Source organism: Neofelis nebulosa, chromosome 9 (genome assembly GCF_028018385.1).
Source record: "Neofelis nebulosa isolate mNeoNeb1 chromosome 9, mNeoNeb1.pri, whole genome shotgun sequence".
Classification (NCBI taxonomy): Eukaryota; Metazoa; Chordata; class Mammalia; order Carnivora; family Felidae; genus Neofelis; species Neofelis nebulosa.
Window position 1 is genome coordinate 112510390 of NC_080790.1, and position 15001 is coordinate 112525390.

The 15001-nt window shown below is 52.4% G+C and overlaps 1 protein-coding gene across 1 annotated transcript in view; it reads right to left on the bottom strand.

Moving 5' to 3' along the window:
• Window positions 1-11518, bottom strand: part of TGM3 (transglutaminase 3) — a 39005-nt gene extending 27487 nt beyond the window's left edge. Inside the window, exon 1 of the mRNA XM_058685103.1 lies at window positions 11386-11518. Within this exon, the coding sequence (XP_058541086.1) occupies window positions 11386-11392 (7 nt within the window). The 5' untranslated portion in view covers window positions 11393-11518. The remainder of the gene's footprint in view (window positions 1-11385) is intronic.
• Between the last annotated feature and the right edge of the window lie 3483 nt (window positions 11519-15001).

Consider the following 15001-nt stretch of genomic DNA (forward strand, 5'->3'; position numbering starts at 1 on the left):
CAGAAGAGGGGACCTAAGGTCCTGGAAGGCGAGGGAAGGTGGGGTGGGGAAAGGCGTACGTTACCACAAGGACAAGCTTTTGGGTGGGGCCGGTTGGGGAAGAGTCCAACTTCTAGGAAGCACCCCATTAAAATTCAAAGACCTTGATGGAGCAAGGTGAGCCCTTGACACCCTTTTCCCCGTTCGGTCCCTTCAGGCAGCTGAGCCTCTCTGCACACACTACCCACACGGCTTGAGAATATCCTCTCTTGCACTCGATCAACTGTCACTCGACCCTGAAAGAACAGGCCACGCGTTCAGCATAGCTTCACCCAACCAGCCAGGAGAACCAGGTAACCAGCCCTGGGTAATCACGCTCTGTCGCGGGAGCGTCATTGCTTTGGGGGTGGGGGGGGCTCACGCAGGACCGGGAGGGGGCGCTGTCTCTCAAATCTGCCATGCTGGTTTGCCTCGCTTTGCTTTTTTCCCCTTCATGCCTTCCCAGATACCAAGTGCCTTTTCGCTCTCCAACATCCAACAAATACTGACCCGTGTATTTCTTGCTTTCCCTAGATGTGCAGCACCCGGATGTCGGCCTGGGTCTCTGCTGCTGGCTGAGGAGGACAGCAGGACTCCTTAGTGCTCTAAGGAGCACTTCTAGGCCTAGAGATGGGGCGATCACTGGTCTGGAGGGGACTTTCAAATGCTCACCGAAAACAGTGGTAGATAGCAACAAGTCAAAGCTCCAGGAGTTCTCTGGATAAGATGCTGAGGGCAAACATCTCGGACGCCTTCTTTTTTTAAAAAAAATTGTTTTTAATGTTTATTTATCTTTGAGAGAGAGAACGAGACAGAGTGGATGAGCAGGGGAGGGGCAGAGATAGAGGGGGGACACAGAATCTGAAGCAGCCTCCAGGCTCTGAGCTGTCAGCACAGAGCCCGATGCGGGGCTTGAACCCACGGACCGCGAGATCATGACCTGAACCGAGGTCGGATGCCCGACCGACTGAGCCACCCAGGCGCCCCCAAACCCCTTCTTATGTGATTGTGCAACTAAACTGAGGAGGGTTTATGACCCACGCCATGATGTACAAGGAGTGTCACCTGCAAAAACCTTCTGAGAAAGTTTATTCCTTCAAGCAAGAATCTGAGATGTTTTGTGATCCATTCCTCTGCAAACCAAACTGTTTTTCTGGCTTTATGATGGGAGTGTGGTGACGCATTCCCATAGATGTGCTGGGCACAACTATTTTTTTTTTATATGTGTCTGTCTCTCTCCATCAGAATATGCCTTCTTCTTTTTTTTTTTTAATGTTTATTTATTGTTGAGAGAGAGAGAGCTCGTGAGCAGGGGAGAGGCAGAGAGACAGGGAGACCCAGGATCCGAAGCAGGCTCCTGGCTCCGAGCTGTCAGCGCAGAGCCTGACTCGGGGCTCGCACCCAAGAACCCGTGAGATCGTGACCTGTGCTGAAGTCAGATGCTTGACCAGCTGAGCCACCCAGAATGTGCCTTCTTGATCTTCCCGTTCTGATGCCTGGCACCTTGCTTGGTGGTGTTAGGACAAGTAGATAAACCAATGGATGAAGGAATAACTGAACAAATAAAAAAACTAGTCACGCAATGGCCATGATGACTACAGCTCAAAATTTAGTCCATAAGGAAAGGTGCGTAGGGGGCATCCACTCACTAAACACATCTAGAGTACCTAGTATTTGCAGGACATTACATTAAGCACGACGCCGGGGGTGTAAACATGTATGAAAAGCAGTTTTAACCCTCCAAGAGCTTCAGCCGTGGGTAAGACAAGCCCAAGTGGGACTGGATGATGGGAAGGGGGTGAGTCCACTCTCCCCCGATAAAAGGTGGCTAGGAGAGACAGGCAGAAAAGAACCACTTCCAGTCGTAGAGATCAGAAAAGGCTTCGTTGGAAGTGCCAGGTCTTGGAGAGAGTTTTGTTCGATGCGAAGGGATTCCAGAAGGTGGGGAAGGGAATCCGAAGGCAGGGCAAGCAGGGGTGTCGTTTGGCTAGCGCAGAGGCGCTGCGCACAAGAGGAAGGGGAGGCGGGAGAGGGTGGGCCTCCGAGGCAGGCCTGGGGCCAGGGGCTCCGGCCCAAGCAGCTGGGGAGATGGGTATAGGCTCATCAAAGACACTCCCAAGTGAAATGCAGGCTGTCCGGGCTGGTGTGAGCCAAAGACAGCGGGTCCAGGGAGGGATCTTGCCACCAGCTCAGGGTTTAAACCCCCGTGTCCTTCTCTGCATCTCCCAACACCAAGCGTGAGCCCCGGCACGAAGGAGCCAAACTCCGCAGCAGGGTGCCTGCGGGATGCACCGGGGCCTCTCTGAGCAGGGAGGTGAGGAGAGCAGGGCTCACATGTGGCCTCGGTCTCCTGCATACGCCAACTGCTGTTAACAATACACAGAGCACATGGCCGACATCGTGGGTGGAATCCTCATACGCGTTGGAAATTGACGCTCAGGGGGATAAACTTCTGAGTTGGGGTCCGTAGGCCTAGTAACTGGCAGAGCCAGGTTCTGAACTCAGGTCTTACTGGCACCGTCCTGTTGCCGGCGGCCCCCGGGCCCCTGCCTGGAACGGGGACCCATGCAGGACCTTCAGTTCCCAAGTTACCCAGGGGGTGAGTGGACCTCACCATGCATTTTCCTCCCCATGGGCATGTTCATTCCGACAAAGAAGAGTGAGCAGGGCAGGGAAGGGAAATGTGTTCCCAAATAGCATTCGCTCTGCACGGGGTGGGGGGGGGGGGGGGTTTGCATAAAATGGGAGCAGCCTGTCCCTGCCGCCCGGAGTGGACAGGGCAGCTTGAGTGCCTGCTCGTGAAGCCTCCGGTGTGGTTTCTGGAAACTTTCTCCTTCCACTGGCTGCCACCTGCAGTCACTGTCCTGCCTCTGAACCCTAGGACTGGCTCTGCCAGCCCCCAAATCGAGGATCTGGTCATCCTGTCTGTGGATTTCCTCATTTCCCTCCCCCCTCCACCCCTTCATGTCCCCCTAATCACAGCCCCCTCTGCCAGAGTGGAAGGGAGGGGAAGGGCAGGGAGTGGGGGAGGGACACAACCATGTAAGGTTCTTCTCAGGTTTATGAGCCTCAGGGCAGTTTTCTGCACCAGTCTGGACAGAACAAAGGGAGGAAGGGAGAGTTGTGTGATGTGACTCCGACAGTGGACTCATTAACACACACTCTTAAAAAAACATCAGAGGGAAAGGAACCTTGGAGACGGATCATGTGCTCACGTCCTTATTCCGGATGCGAGCACAGGGAGGCCCGGAAGGTGGCTTGCCCTCAATGGGACACTCTGGATTCTCATTCCCGTGTTCTCCTGGTCCCATGCCACCTCCCTGAGTTCTGCTCGCCTCTCGTGTCAGGCCTGGGGCCACGTCTCCAGTTCCTTCTCCTGAGAATAGCATTGCCACCAGCAGTCCCAATGGGGCAGAGACTGCTAAGTGTCCCTCCCGATATTTCCTTGCCCCTTCTTTCTTGGTAATTAAATCCCCCATATAACTGGGCACTACATTTCCTGGGCCCCCCTGCAGCCAGGGACGGGGGCGGGGATGGGGAAGAGTAGTCACGTGAATGAATTCTGGCCAATGACCCGTAGGCAGAAGTTCTATACGTTAACTGCCGGGACACTTCTTTTTTTTTTTTTTTTTTTTTCTCATTGAGCTAAAATTCACAGAACAGGAAATTGACCACTTTAGCCGTTTTAAGTGGACGCTTCGGAGGCGCTTAGTACGTTCACCATGTTGTGAAACCATCACCACTATCCGGTTTCAGAACCACTCATCAATCCCCATTCCCCCTTGGTGACCACTAACCTGCTTTCTGTTCCCCATGGACTGGCCTCTTCCGGACATTTCGTATAAAAGGAACCACACAGATAGGTGGTCTTTAAGGTTGGTTTCTTTCGTTTAGCATTACGTTTTCAAGGTTCAGCCATGTGATGGCATTTTGGGGGAGTTCATTCCTGCCTCTGGCTGCATGATATGGCTATACCATATTTCGTTCAGCCGCTCATCAGTTGAGGGACATTTGGGTTCTTTCTGCCTTTTGGCTCTTCTGGATAGTGCTGCTATGAACGTTCATATGCAAGCATTTGTTTGAATACCTGTTTTCAGTTCCTTTGAGGAAACCTCTTTTTAAAAGCAGTTGGCAGGGGCAACCCCGGGTGGCTCAGTCGGTGAAACGTCTGATTCTGGCTCAGGTCAGGATCTCGCAGTTCGTGAGTTGGAGCCCCGCGTCGGGCTCTGCACTGGTGGTGTGGAGCCTGCTTGGGATCCTCTCTCTCTCTCCCTCCTTCTCTCTCTCTCTCTGCCCCTTCCTCACTTGCATGCTCTCTCTCTCTCTCTCTCTCTCTCTCTCAAAATAAAGAAATCAACTAAAAAAATGAAAACAAATAAAAATAGTTGACAAATGCCCTTAATCTGCTTACCTCCAGAGCCCGGGCCCCCCGGGGATCCGTGCGCCTGCCTTCTGCACCCAGAACTGCCCACATCAAGATCAATTGTTGAAGGAAGAAGTAAACTCCTGTCTTGTGTCTCTAAGCCATTGCTCCTTGGGAACTCGGTGTTATTCATTACCAAACCTAATCGCATACACCCGAAATGTAACTCCCACCCACTTATTCTGTGGTCTATCTTTGGCAGGGATAGCATGAGAAGCACAGAACAGATTCCAGACTGTGCTACTAGTCAGCTGTCTCCATCTTTATCAGCCTGGCTCTGTAATTGAATCACCCACCGCAGACAGGACAGCAGCAGACAGAGGTTGCCAGCTGTGTGGCTGGGGTTCTTACTTCCTATTCCTGGGGGGGCCACACCATGCAATTGCTGGTAGGTGATCCAACATGACATAATTGATACTCAAGTGGTTAGGTCTTCCCCACCTGCCCAGGTCCTGTCTCTAGACAAGACAGATTTTTATCTTACAGATTTCTAGACCTAATTAGGGTGATAGATAAACTAAAAACCGTCTAGCTGAGTGTCTTCAAGCATTTTGTTAGAGACCACATTAAGAAATACATTTTCCAGAGTATGGGGTGCCTGGGTGGCTCAGTTGGTTAAGTGTTCACCTCTTGATTTTGGCGCAGGTCATGATCTCACAGTTCATGAGTTTGAGCCCTGAGTCAGGCTCTGAGCTGAGTGGAGCCTGGTTGGGATTCTCTCTCTCTCTGCTCCTACCCCACTCACTCATGCTCTCTCTCTCTCTCTCTCTCTCTCAAAGGAAGGAAGGAAGGTAGGAAGGAAGGAATGAAGGAAAAGAAAGAAAGAAAGAAAGAAAGAAAGAAAGAAAGAAAGAAAAGAAAGGAAGGAAGGAAGGAAGGAAGGAAGGAAGGAAGGAAGAAAAGAAAAGGAAGGAAGAAAAGAAAGAAAGAAAAGAAAGGAAGGAAGAAAGAAAGAAAGGAAGGAAGGAAGGAAGGAAGGAAGAAAAGAAAAGAAAAGAAGGAATGAAGGAAGGAAGGAAGAAAAGAAAGAAAGAAAAGGAAAGAAGGGAGAAAAGAAAGAAAGAAAAGAAAGGAAGGAAGAAAGAAAAAGAAAAGAAAGGAAGGAAGGAAGAAAAGAAAGAAAGAAAGAAAAGAAAGGAAGAAAAGAAAAGAAAGGAAGGAAGGAAGGAAGGAAGGAAGAAAAGAAAAGAAAGGAAGGAATGAAGGAAGGAAGAAAGAAAAGAAAGAAAGAAAAGGAAGGAAGGAAGGGAGAAAAGAAAGAAAGAAAAGAAAGGAAGGAAGAAAGAAAAAGAAAAGAAAGGAAGGAAGGAAGAAAAGAAAGAAAGAAAAGAAAGGAAGGAAGGAAGAAAAGAAAGAAAGGAAGGAAGAAAGAAAAGAAAGGAAGGAAGGAAGGAAGAAAAGAAAGAAAGAAAAGGAAGGAAGGAAGGAAGAAAAGAAAAGAAAGAAAGGAAGGAAGAAAAGGAAGAAAAGAAGAAAGGAAGAAAGAAAGAAAGAAAAGAAAAGAAGGAAGGAAATAAGAAAGAAAAGAAAGAAAAGAAAGGAAGAAAGAAAAAGGAAGGAAGGAAGAAAGAAACAAAGAAAGAAAAGAAAGGAAGGAAGGAAGAAAGAGAGAGAGAAAGAAAGGAAATTTTAGAGTGTTTAGATACATGGGTCTACAACTAAGTTTCACAAAACAATACTAATATTTACTATGTACAATGTACTGATATTTTCTCTTCTACTTCTTCCTTTTTTTTTTTTTTTTTTTTGGATGGCTGGTCATAATCCACTAAACTGATTTTACAGTCTTCTAATGAGTGACAACAGGCAGCTTGAAAAACAGTGATGTAATCCCATATTCCCGTCTTACAGGAAGAACAGTGAGGCCCCCAGAGGGTTATAGGGTAGTTTAGAAGCAGAGCTTGGCTCAGAAACCAGGTCTGAAATCCTGGTCACTGAGGGGCTGTGAACCACTCCCAGTTCTCCCTCTTCTCCCTGTCACTCCCCTCTAGGCACCTGGAACACCCCCTAGTTCCTGGCCAGTCTCCCACTGGCCCTGGGCACACAGGGCTTTCCTCTCAGATCTCAGGTCTCTTGAGCCTGGCCCATTTCCCTTCGTCCCACCCCCACCCCCACCACGTTCGGACAAGTTCAATCCCTGTGCAGCATGGGCGGGGGGGGGGTACTGTCCCTTGGCACCCAGCTGGTGGGGAAGACGGGGTTCTGCGGGCAGCTGAACAAGGGGCTGGTGAAGCTCCCTGGGGTGCTGGGGCATGAGCCCTGCACTGGCAGTCTGGAGGGCCTTGGGCAAGCTCCCCACATCTCCATCTGTAGAAGGGACAGTGACACCTGAACATCCTCCCTTGTAGGGTTATTATTGGGATCCAACGTGTGCCCTTCACTAAGGCCTGGGCCCCAGCGGGGGCAGGGCAGAGGGACAAATCCCTTGGGCTCCTTCCCACACATAATGGCAATAGCAACACAGGATAGAAGAGGGCTTGAGCTTTCTCATGGGCTGCCATCGAGGGCCTCGGATGCACCAGGCACCGTGCATTTTTTACCTGCGTTACGTCCTTCGATAGTTACAAAACCCCTACGATGTCATTATGCCCATCTCACGGATGAGAGATTTGAAAATCCAGTTGGCTGACGTCATCTGCCAAGTAGCACATGCTCAGGCAGCTCCTGGACCCAAGCCCAGACTGGAAGCCAAGTTCTGCCTGACCACACGTGACTCCTAGCTGCCACCAACTTTGGCACGGTGCCAGGAAGCTGCCAGAGAGAAGGGGCCCCCATGGCCTACTCCCTGCCTTGACATTACATGGTCAGGGGCACGGGGAGGAAGAAGGATTCCTTGGCCCCTTCACTTCCAAAGACAGGTGAGAACCTCTTGGCCCCGTGGGTCTCCAGCCTGGCCGCACATAAGAATAGCCTAGAGAGTCTTACTGGCCTGAGCCCCTTCCTAGACCAACTAAATTAGGATCTCACGGTTAGGGTCAGCATTGGTGGGTTTTGTTGGATGTTTTTTGCTGTTTTAAACCCTGCTGGTGATTCTAACATGCCAGCAGGACTGAGAATCACTCCCGTAGGCCTGTGCGTCATTGGACATCCATCAGAGGACTCTCACGACCAAGTGCCTCACCGGAGCCACACGGCAGCTCTGGGAAGCAGGAGGGGGAAATCGCTGCCTCCTTTTTACAGGGGGAGGAAGCTAAGGCTAAGAGCAGGGGGGCCAGACACCTTCTGAACCCATCCCTCAGCCCCTACCAAAAACCCTGGGGCCTTGTTCCCTCCCCTCCGAGGTGATAGGGAAAAGAATTTCCTGCCTTCAGCTCACACCCCAGGCCGGCATGTGGGCCCTGGGGAGAGGGATTGCCCCATCCGTGGAGCACAGCCCAGCAGGGTGGAGACAGACTGAGAAGTTATATGAGGTGAATAAAAACGACACAAAGACGAGAACTGGGGACTTGAGAAGGGGCTGGTGAGGGGGTCGGGGATGGGGGTCTTAGTGGGAGAGGTTCCTTGGAAAAACTCCTCGATTAAAAAAAGGGACTTCATCTCATAGCGTCTGTCTTCAGACCCCAAGGCAAGGAGGAACTAGGCTCAGGAAAAGAAGTTCCCAAGTAATAATGAGCCATGCGGCCTGAGCATCTAGAAAGGGGATATTAAAAGAGCCCCATTAAAAAAATTTTTTTAATGTTTATTTTTGAGAGAGAGAGAGAGAGAGAGAGAGAGAGAGATTGAGCATGAGTGGGAGAGGGGCAGAGAGAGAGGGAGACACAGAACCTGAAACAGGCTCCAGGCTCTGAGCTGTCAGCACAGAGCCCAACGCGGGGCTCGAACCCATGAACCACGAGATCATGACCCGAGCTGGAGTTAGACGTTTAGCCAACTGAGCCACCCAGGCACCCCTGAAAGAGCCCCATTTCAGAGAGGAGACAGCTGAGATACACAGTTAAGTCAGCTGCCCAAGGTCACTCAGCTGGCAGAGACAGAGCTGAGATGCAACCCAGGGCCCCTGTCTGGATGTGAGTCTGTCACCCTTCGGTGATTCGACCTCCGCATACAATCTTGGGTAGCAAAGGTGGAAATGGGCAGCCCGGGTTGCAAGGGGATACAGCCGCTGGCAGGTCTGGGTCCCACGAAGGCAGGGGGACAGCAGCGGCGACCCCAGGTGAGAGGAAGCCGCTGGGCCTGAGGCAGGCAGGGGGCAGCTGTCCTCCTCCACAAGCTGAGCCTGAGGGCTGCAACCCTGAGCCCCGGAGCCTTACAGGGCGGCTCGGCTCGGCCTGCAGAGAGAGCCTAGATGTTGCTCTGGTCCCGGGGGCTGAAACGCAAAGCGAGGGCCCCTGCGAGGAGAGTCTTGGATGCTTCCGGGTCTACAGACGGAGGCAGGACCCCAGCAGGAATGCCCGACTGCTTCTACAGCAGAAAGAGCCGCCGGTGTCCCAGCTCCGGGGAAAAATGCTTTGCGGCAGACCCACAGCCCAGAATGGCACGGGTCCTTTGCACATCGGGAACGAGGCCCGGAAGGTAGTGGTCTGCCCAGTAAAGCAATTGGCAAGAAAGCTGACGGCCCCAGGGGGACGGAGGGTTTCGTCCCCAGAAGGTCGGTCCTGGCCTCCCACAGGTTTGTACCTCTGACCCCGGGCCCCCAAGTGGCTCTGGGGGAGAGGGAACAAGGCTTTCCCTGCAGGTGAGCCCAATGTCCCCAGTGGGCAGCAGGCCCAGGACACCCCCCCCCCCCCCCACCGCTGCCAGCCACGCCTTCGTCTGCCACCGTGGTCCCCACCGCAGCCCAGACTGCTCTGTCTGAGCCCCTGCAGATTCCAACTAGAACCTTAAGTTAGGAACGGGACACAGAGTCCTCTCAAACCTGCACACGTGGGACCCTGCTGGTCCCCTGGGTCACGCCTGCCGGCCCACCCACATTTCTTTTCCTGTTCCCTGTGCCCAGAACACTCCTCACCCCGCAAAACTCCTCGCCGTGCCCGACTCCTTGTGACCAAATGCCGTCTGCTTCGCTCCCCCGGCGCCATCCCTGGTTGAGTTAATCTCCTCCCCACCTCGGCCCCCACAGCACGGGGGTCCGATTCGCAATGCAGCCTCGTGACAGTTCACTTTGCGGGTCACTTGCCTACCAGCTGGTGTTTCCAAGCGCTGTCAGGCTGAGAGCTCACGGAAGGCAGAGACCACAGTTCATTTGTCTTTGTCCCCGTCTGCACCTCCCCTTGGCTCCTTTCCCGAGGTGTCCAACAGGTAAAATTCATTCATTCGGAAAACATTTTCTGAGCACCGCCTGGCTGGGGGGCTAAACGCTGAGCTAGGAACTGCCTGTGTGACAATGTGACACGTCGAAGGGAGTGAAGATAATTCACCTGTCTCTCCCCTGCCTTTTTAAAAAATTGATTTTTTTTTCCCCCAACCGGCTATTGTCTACCTTCTGTTGTGACCTTAGGACATCTCTGGTCGATTTAGATGCTGAGCTCTTAGAGCTCAGCGTCTCCACGAGTCACAGGCACTGACACGCTGGGCCCACACGTGTGGAGCAACCTCACGGCGGGCAGGTTTGGGGGGACGGGGCTTGCAGGGCCTGCAGAGCTATTGGGGGGGGGTACACTAGGCCCTGGGGCCCATGCTCCCCGCCCCTGGTTTTCCTCTCATGGCACAGCATGAGCACACCTACTAGAAGGAGCCTGGAGTCTATTTACTCCAGGCCTTTCCTCTTGCAAACGGAAACCTGAGGCTCGGTGACGTTAAGGAACACAAAAGCAGCTGGGGAGGAGAGTTCAAGTTCGGTACCGCTTTTCCACGTCACAGAGGTCACACACGCTCATCTAGGAGCTCAGCTCTGGTAACAGGACAGAGTGGAAAGGGCAGTCTGGCTTCTGCTACCAACTTTCTGTGCGGCCCCGACAGTCCGCCTAGAGGGAGGGAGTCGGCCCAGGGGACCCTGACATCCCCTCGTGCTAACGTCTGCAGGATCCAGATCTCTTCTCGGCAACCCAGCAATGCTGCAGGTGCACAGGAGGAAACGGGGGACCGTGGGGGGCGGGGGGGGGGGTTCGTGTTTGCAGCCCCCCCCCCCGCCCCGGCCTGCTCTTTGGGATTCCGAAGTAACCAGCCTTCGCCGTTTGCATCGTGCTGAGCGATTTCTTTGGCAAAGCTTCCCCAGGTCCTAACCCCCACTCGCGATATTTTACAGGTTTGACTCATGCCTTGTTTGGGTTTGGCGTCTCTGGCAACCCACTAGGCTGAGCACCCATGACAGGCAATAATTAGCACGCTGCCTGGCAGGGGTGCTCACAAGAGCCCAGAGCCTCCACCGGCGACCGGCGACCGCAGAACTAAAAAACCTGTACTTTCTGTAGCTCCTTTTCACCTCCTTCCCCGATGCTGCTTGCAGGGATGGCCTGTGGTACACCTGCTCCTTCCGCCCCGGGGAAGTTTCAGCTCATCAAGTCCCTTTCAAAAAAGAGCCTGCGGTGCTTCCGGATGTGTGGTTTACTTAGGAACATTCCAGCCGCGCTAATGATTTTTTTTTTTTTTTTAAATCAACTTACACGCCATCACTCTCTCTCTCTCCCTTGGAGCTCTGAGATGTGCTTTTCTTTGCCGACATGACTGACAGCTGGGAAAACCGCATTGAGAAATACGGGAAGCAGGTCTCAGCCGGCTTGAAAGGGGCGAGACTCGTCCATCTGTCCGAGGGATGTGAGGTCCAGCTGGGTTGAATACACGGCCCATTACTCTGGACTACATTCCAAGCATGTTCTACCCCTGGAACCACGCTGGAGGGACTAGGCAGCCACTGAGAAAGAGGCGCCTTTGAATGCCCTCCTTAAATACTAAGATCTAGCCTTCAGAGCCCCTGGGGCAGCTGTCCCGAGCTGAACACTGGCCTCTCAGGCTGGTCCAGGAGAAGCTTCCAGCAAGGACCTGTAGAGTAGACGCCATGCACTCACCCGTCATGTTCGCCTTCCTCTGCCTCTTCTCTGGGAATGGCGCGGACAGACGGACAGAAGGTATGGGGAGACAGCTGGGGATCTCCTTACCATTTATAGCAGCCTCTCCTACACATCCAATTAGAATTCTAATGAGGTGGGCGAGGCACCAGGTCATTCCTGTCGTGCGTGTAAACGTTTCACTTACGACATACTTGTCACCCAATGGAAGGTCATCCTGCTTGTGCAAGACCAGCTTAGGGAGAAGAAGGGAGATAAGAAACACCAGGCGTTCACTTTTATGATTTTTTTTTTTTTTCCCGAAGACAAACTTCCTGGATTGTAGGGTTTAGGAAATGATGTCATGCTTTTCTCCAGGTACCTTGTCCAGAGTTGGTGCTAAGAAGTCCTCCGGGAGGTCAACTCTTTCTAAAGAAGCAGCAGGGACAGCCACAGAACGCGTAGTCGTGACACGGTGTCATGCCACTTCTGCCTCGTGCTCTCTGTAAGAGGGAGGGTAGGTCCTGCATGGTCTGTCTCGGGGCCCAGGCTCCACACCGGTTTAAAAAAGGTGGAGGGGGGCATGGGGGTGGGGGGGGACCCAGACAGTCTACCCCTTGTGTGTGCTTGTTTGTCATTTACGTATTTTCCCCCAAACCCCTCTTGTGGGTATTTACAAGCACCGAGGTTTCCTGTGATCGACAAAGGAGTTTAAAAACATCATAATGCCGGAGTGCTGGGGTGGCTCAGTCCGTGAAGCATCCGACTCGTGATGTTGGGCTCAGGTCACGACCTCACAGTTCGTGGGTTCGAGCTCGGCTTCGGGCCCTGCGCCGAGAGCGAGGAGCCTGCTTGCGATTCTCTCTCTCCCTCTCTCTGTCTGCCCTCCTCCGGCTTGCTCTCTCTCTCTCAAAAACAACGAACTAAATAAATAAACAACCAAATAAATGCTAAAAAAAAAAAAAAAATGTAGCATAATGCTTCAAAGATTCATGACAGAGCAGAGACGATTCAAGGCCTCCCCCAGAGGTGGAGGGGGAATGGAGACCTAGCACCACAAAGACAAGATTCAGTCTCTAGGGACAAGGTGGGCAGGCTGGGCCTTGAGAAAGCTGAGACGGAATAGACAGGTGGGTTGGAAAAGAGAAATCAGCGTCCTCTGTCCAGCCTCTCAGCTCCCACGGGCATTTTGTGCCGTGCGCACTTTGGGACCTCGTTTACCGATGCATGTCACCACACCAGATCACCTGTTTACGTCTGCCCCCATCCCTAGACTGAGCTCTGGGAAACACGGGCTGTGTGTTACTCGCATCTTCTCAGAGCCTAGCGTCGGGCTTGGCACATGTATTTTTGGATAAGTGAATCAATCAATCACCATAAACGCGGAAGTGTTGAAAGTTTATTTGTTTATTTGGCTGGGGGGGGGGGGCGGGGCGGGTAGGGGCAGAGAGAGAGGGAGACAGAATCCCGAGCAGGATCCGTGCTGTCAGCGCAGAGCCCGACTCAGGGCTCGAGCTCACGAACTTTGAGATCGCGACCTGAGTCGAAATCGGGAGTCAGATCGTAACCGGCTGAGCCACCCAGGGGCCCCAAACATGGAAATATTAACCGCCGTCAAATTAGTGCTCGCCGTGGGCAGATCAAACATCTCATATCTGTTACCTTTTCTCATCTTGATAGCAATCCTATGACATAGGATTTCTATCTCACAGCGGGAGAAACGGGGTTAACTTGAGTCTCTGCAAACCGGGAGATCACACCCATATGTGAACACCTCCAGAGCCTGTTTGAAGTCCGCTGGCCAAGCGAGATGCCATCACACCCATGACAGGCAGAATGTGACCCCCCCCTCCCCACCTTGGCTCTGGCAAATGACCAAGAAGAGAGCAGAGGGGTGGATGACAAAGAGTGCTGGACCCTGACGAGGGGGTTTGAGTGGGGGTCTTGGCCCCCACTGGCTGTGACTCGAGACCCGAAGAACTTCGTGGATCATTTCGGCTGAATGGGTCTGATGCCCTAAGATGCTACTTTGGGCACGTGGATTTTTTTCAAGCTGACAGCAGTCAAGGCCCAAAACACGCAGGAAGAAACGTTGACCTCCCGCCTCCCCAGTTGCCTAAAATGGTTTTTTATAGAGGACCTCCTCCAGGAAGGGAGCCATCACCACAGATAATGGCAGCGTGACATGAACTTGGCTTGGTGAATAGGGAGGAGCCCAGCAAGGCCTGTCTGATCCAAATCCTCCCTTTGTCCCGTTGTTCCTGGGTGGCCCAGCAGCGACCTGCTCACCAAACCTTGACCCTTCCCATTCTTCCAGGGGTGCACTGCTTTCCTTTGCTCTGAGGCCCCAGACCCCTACCCCATTCCCCTTAGTCCAAGAGGGCACACATACCTCATCTTGCCTGACGGTCTCGGGAATCTCTCACGTTTATGTGGATTCCCCGCACGTATGTAATTAAATTCGATCTCCTCCTGCTAATCTGTCTCGTATCAAGTTAATTCTTTTTCTTCTTTAACTTTTTTTTTTAACGTTTATTTATTTTTGAGACAGAGAGAGACAGAGCATGAACGGGGGAGGGGCAGAGAGAGAGGGAGACACAGAATCCGAAGCAGGTTCCAGGCTCCGAGCTGTCAGCAGAGAGCCCAATGTGGGGCTCGAACTCACAGACAGTGAGATCATGACCTGAGCCGAAGCCAGACGCTTAACCGACAGAGCCACCCAGGCGCCCCACATATCAAGTTAATTCTTAGACAAGCCAGAAGAACCTTGAGGAGTAGAGGAAGACTTTTCCTTCTCAATAGTTGGCGCGGCTAGCTGGGTAGACTGTCCTGGCTGGAGACGCTACAGAGGAGAGATCCTAGGACAAAGAGCCGGCAGAGGAGAGATCCTAGGACAAACAGCCGGCAGAGGTAAGAATTCTTACCACGGCAGCAGCCCGGAATCTCTGTCTGTGGCATCTGGTGGAGCAAAAGTGGGGAGTCCTTTCTCTCTGTCTCTAAATTGAGATGAGCAGGGAAAAAACATATGGGGAAGTCGTTCCTCGGTTTTAATGGCTCTGGTAAATTTGATAGAGCGCTCTTGGGTTTTACTGACCCATTTCCTCTCAGAGATAGTCACCGTTTTTCTGTGTCTTCTGTGTCATTTGTCATAAGAAGGGTACGAACACAAGTGTAGGTCCTATAAGCCGACTGATGGAGCCGGCCTCACAGACTGCTGAGTTCATGGTTCTCCCAGACCAGTGTCTGTTTAGACAAGCTTGCTGTGGGCCACTATGCCCACGAGGTAAAAGCTGTTGCTAAGGGGCACCTGGGTGGCTCAGTCGGTTAAGCGCCCGACTTCAGCTCAGGTTGTGATCTCACAGTTCGTGGGTTCGAGCCCCGCGTCGGGCTCTGTGCTGACAACTCGGAGCCTGGAGCCTGCTTCGGATTCTGTGTCTCCCTCTCTCTCCCTCTCTCTCTGGCCTTCCCCTGCTCACACTCTGTCTCTGTCTCTCTCTCTCTTTCAAAAATAAAATAAAATAAAATAAAATATAAAATAAAATTTAAATTTAAATTAAAAAAAAAAAAGCTGTTGCCAAGGGACATCTTGGAAGCCAAAGTCACAAAATTGGTGGGCGTGGGTGGGGCACTTGAGAGC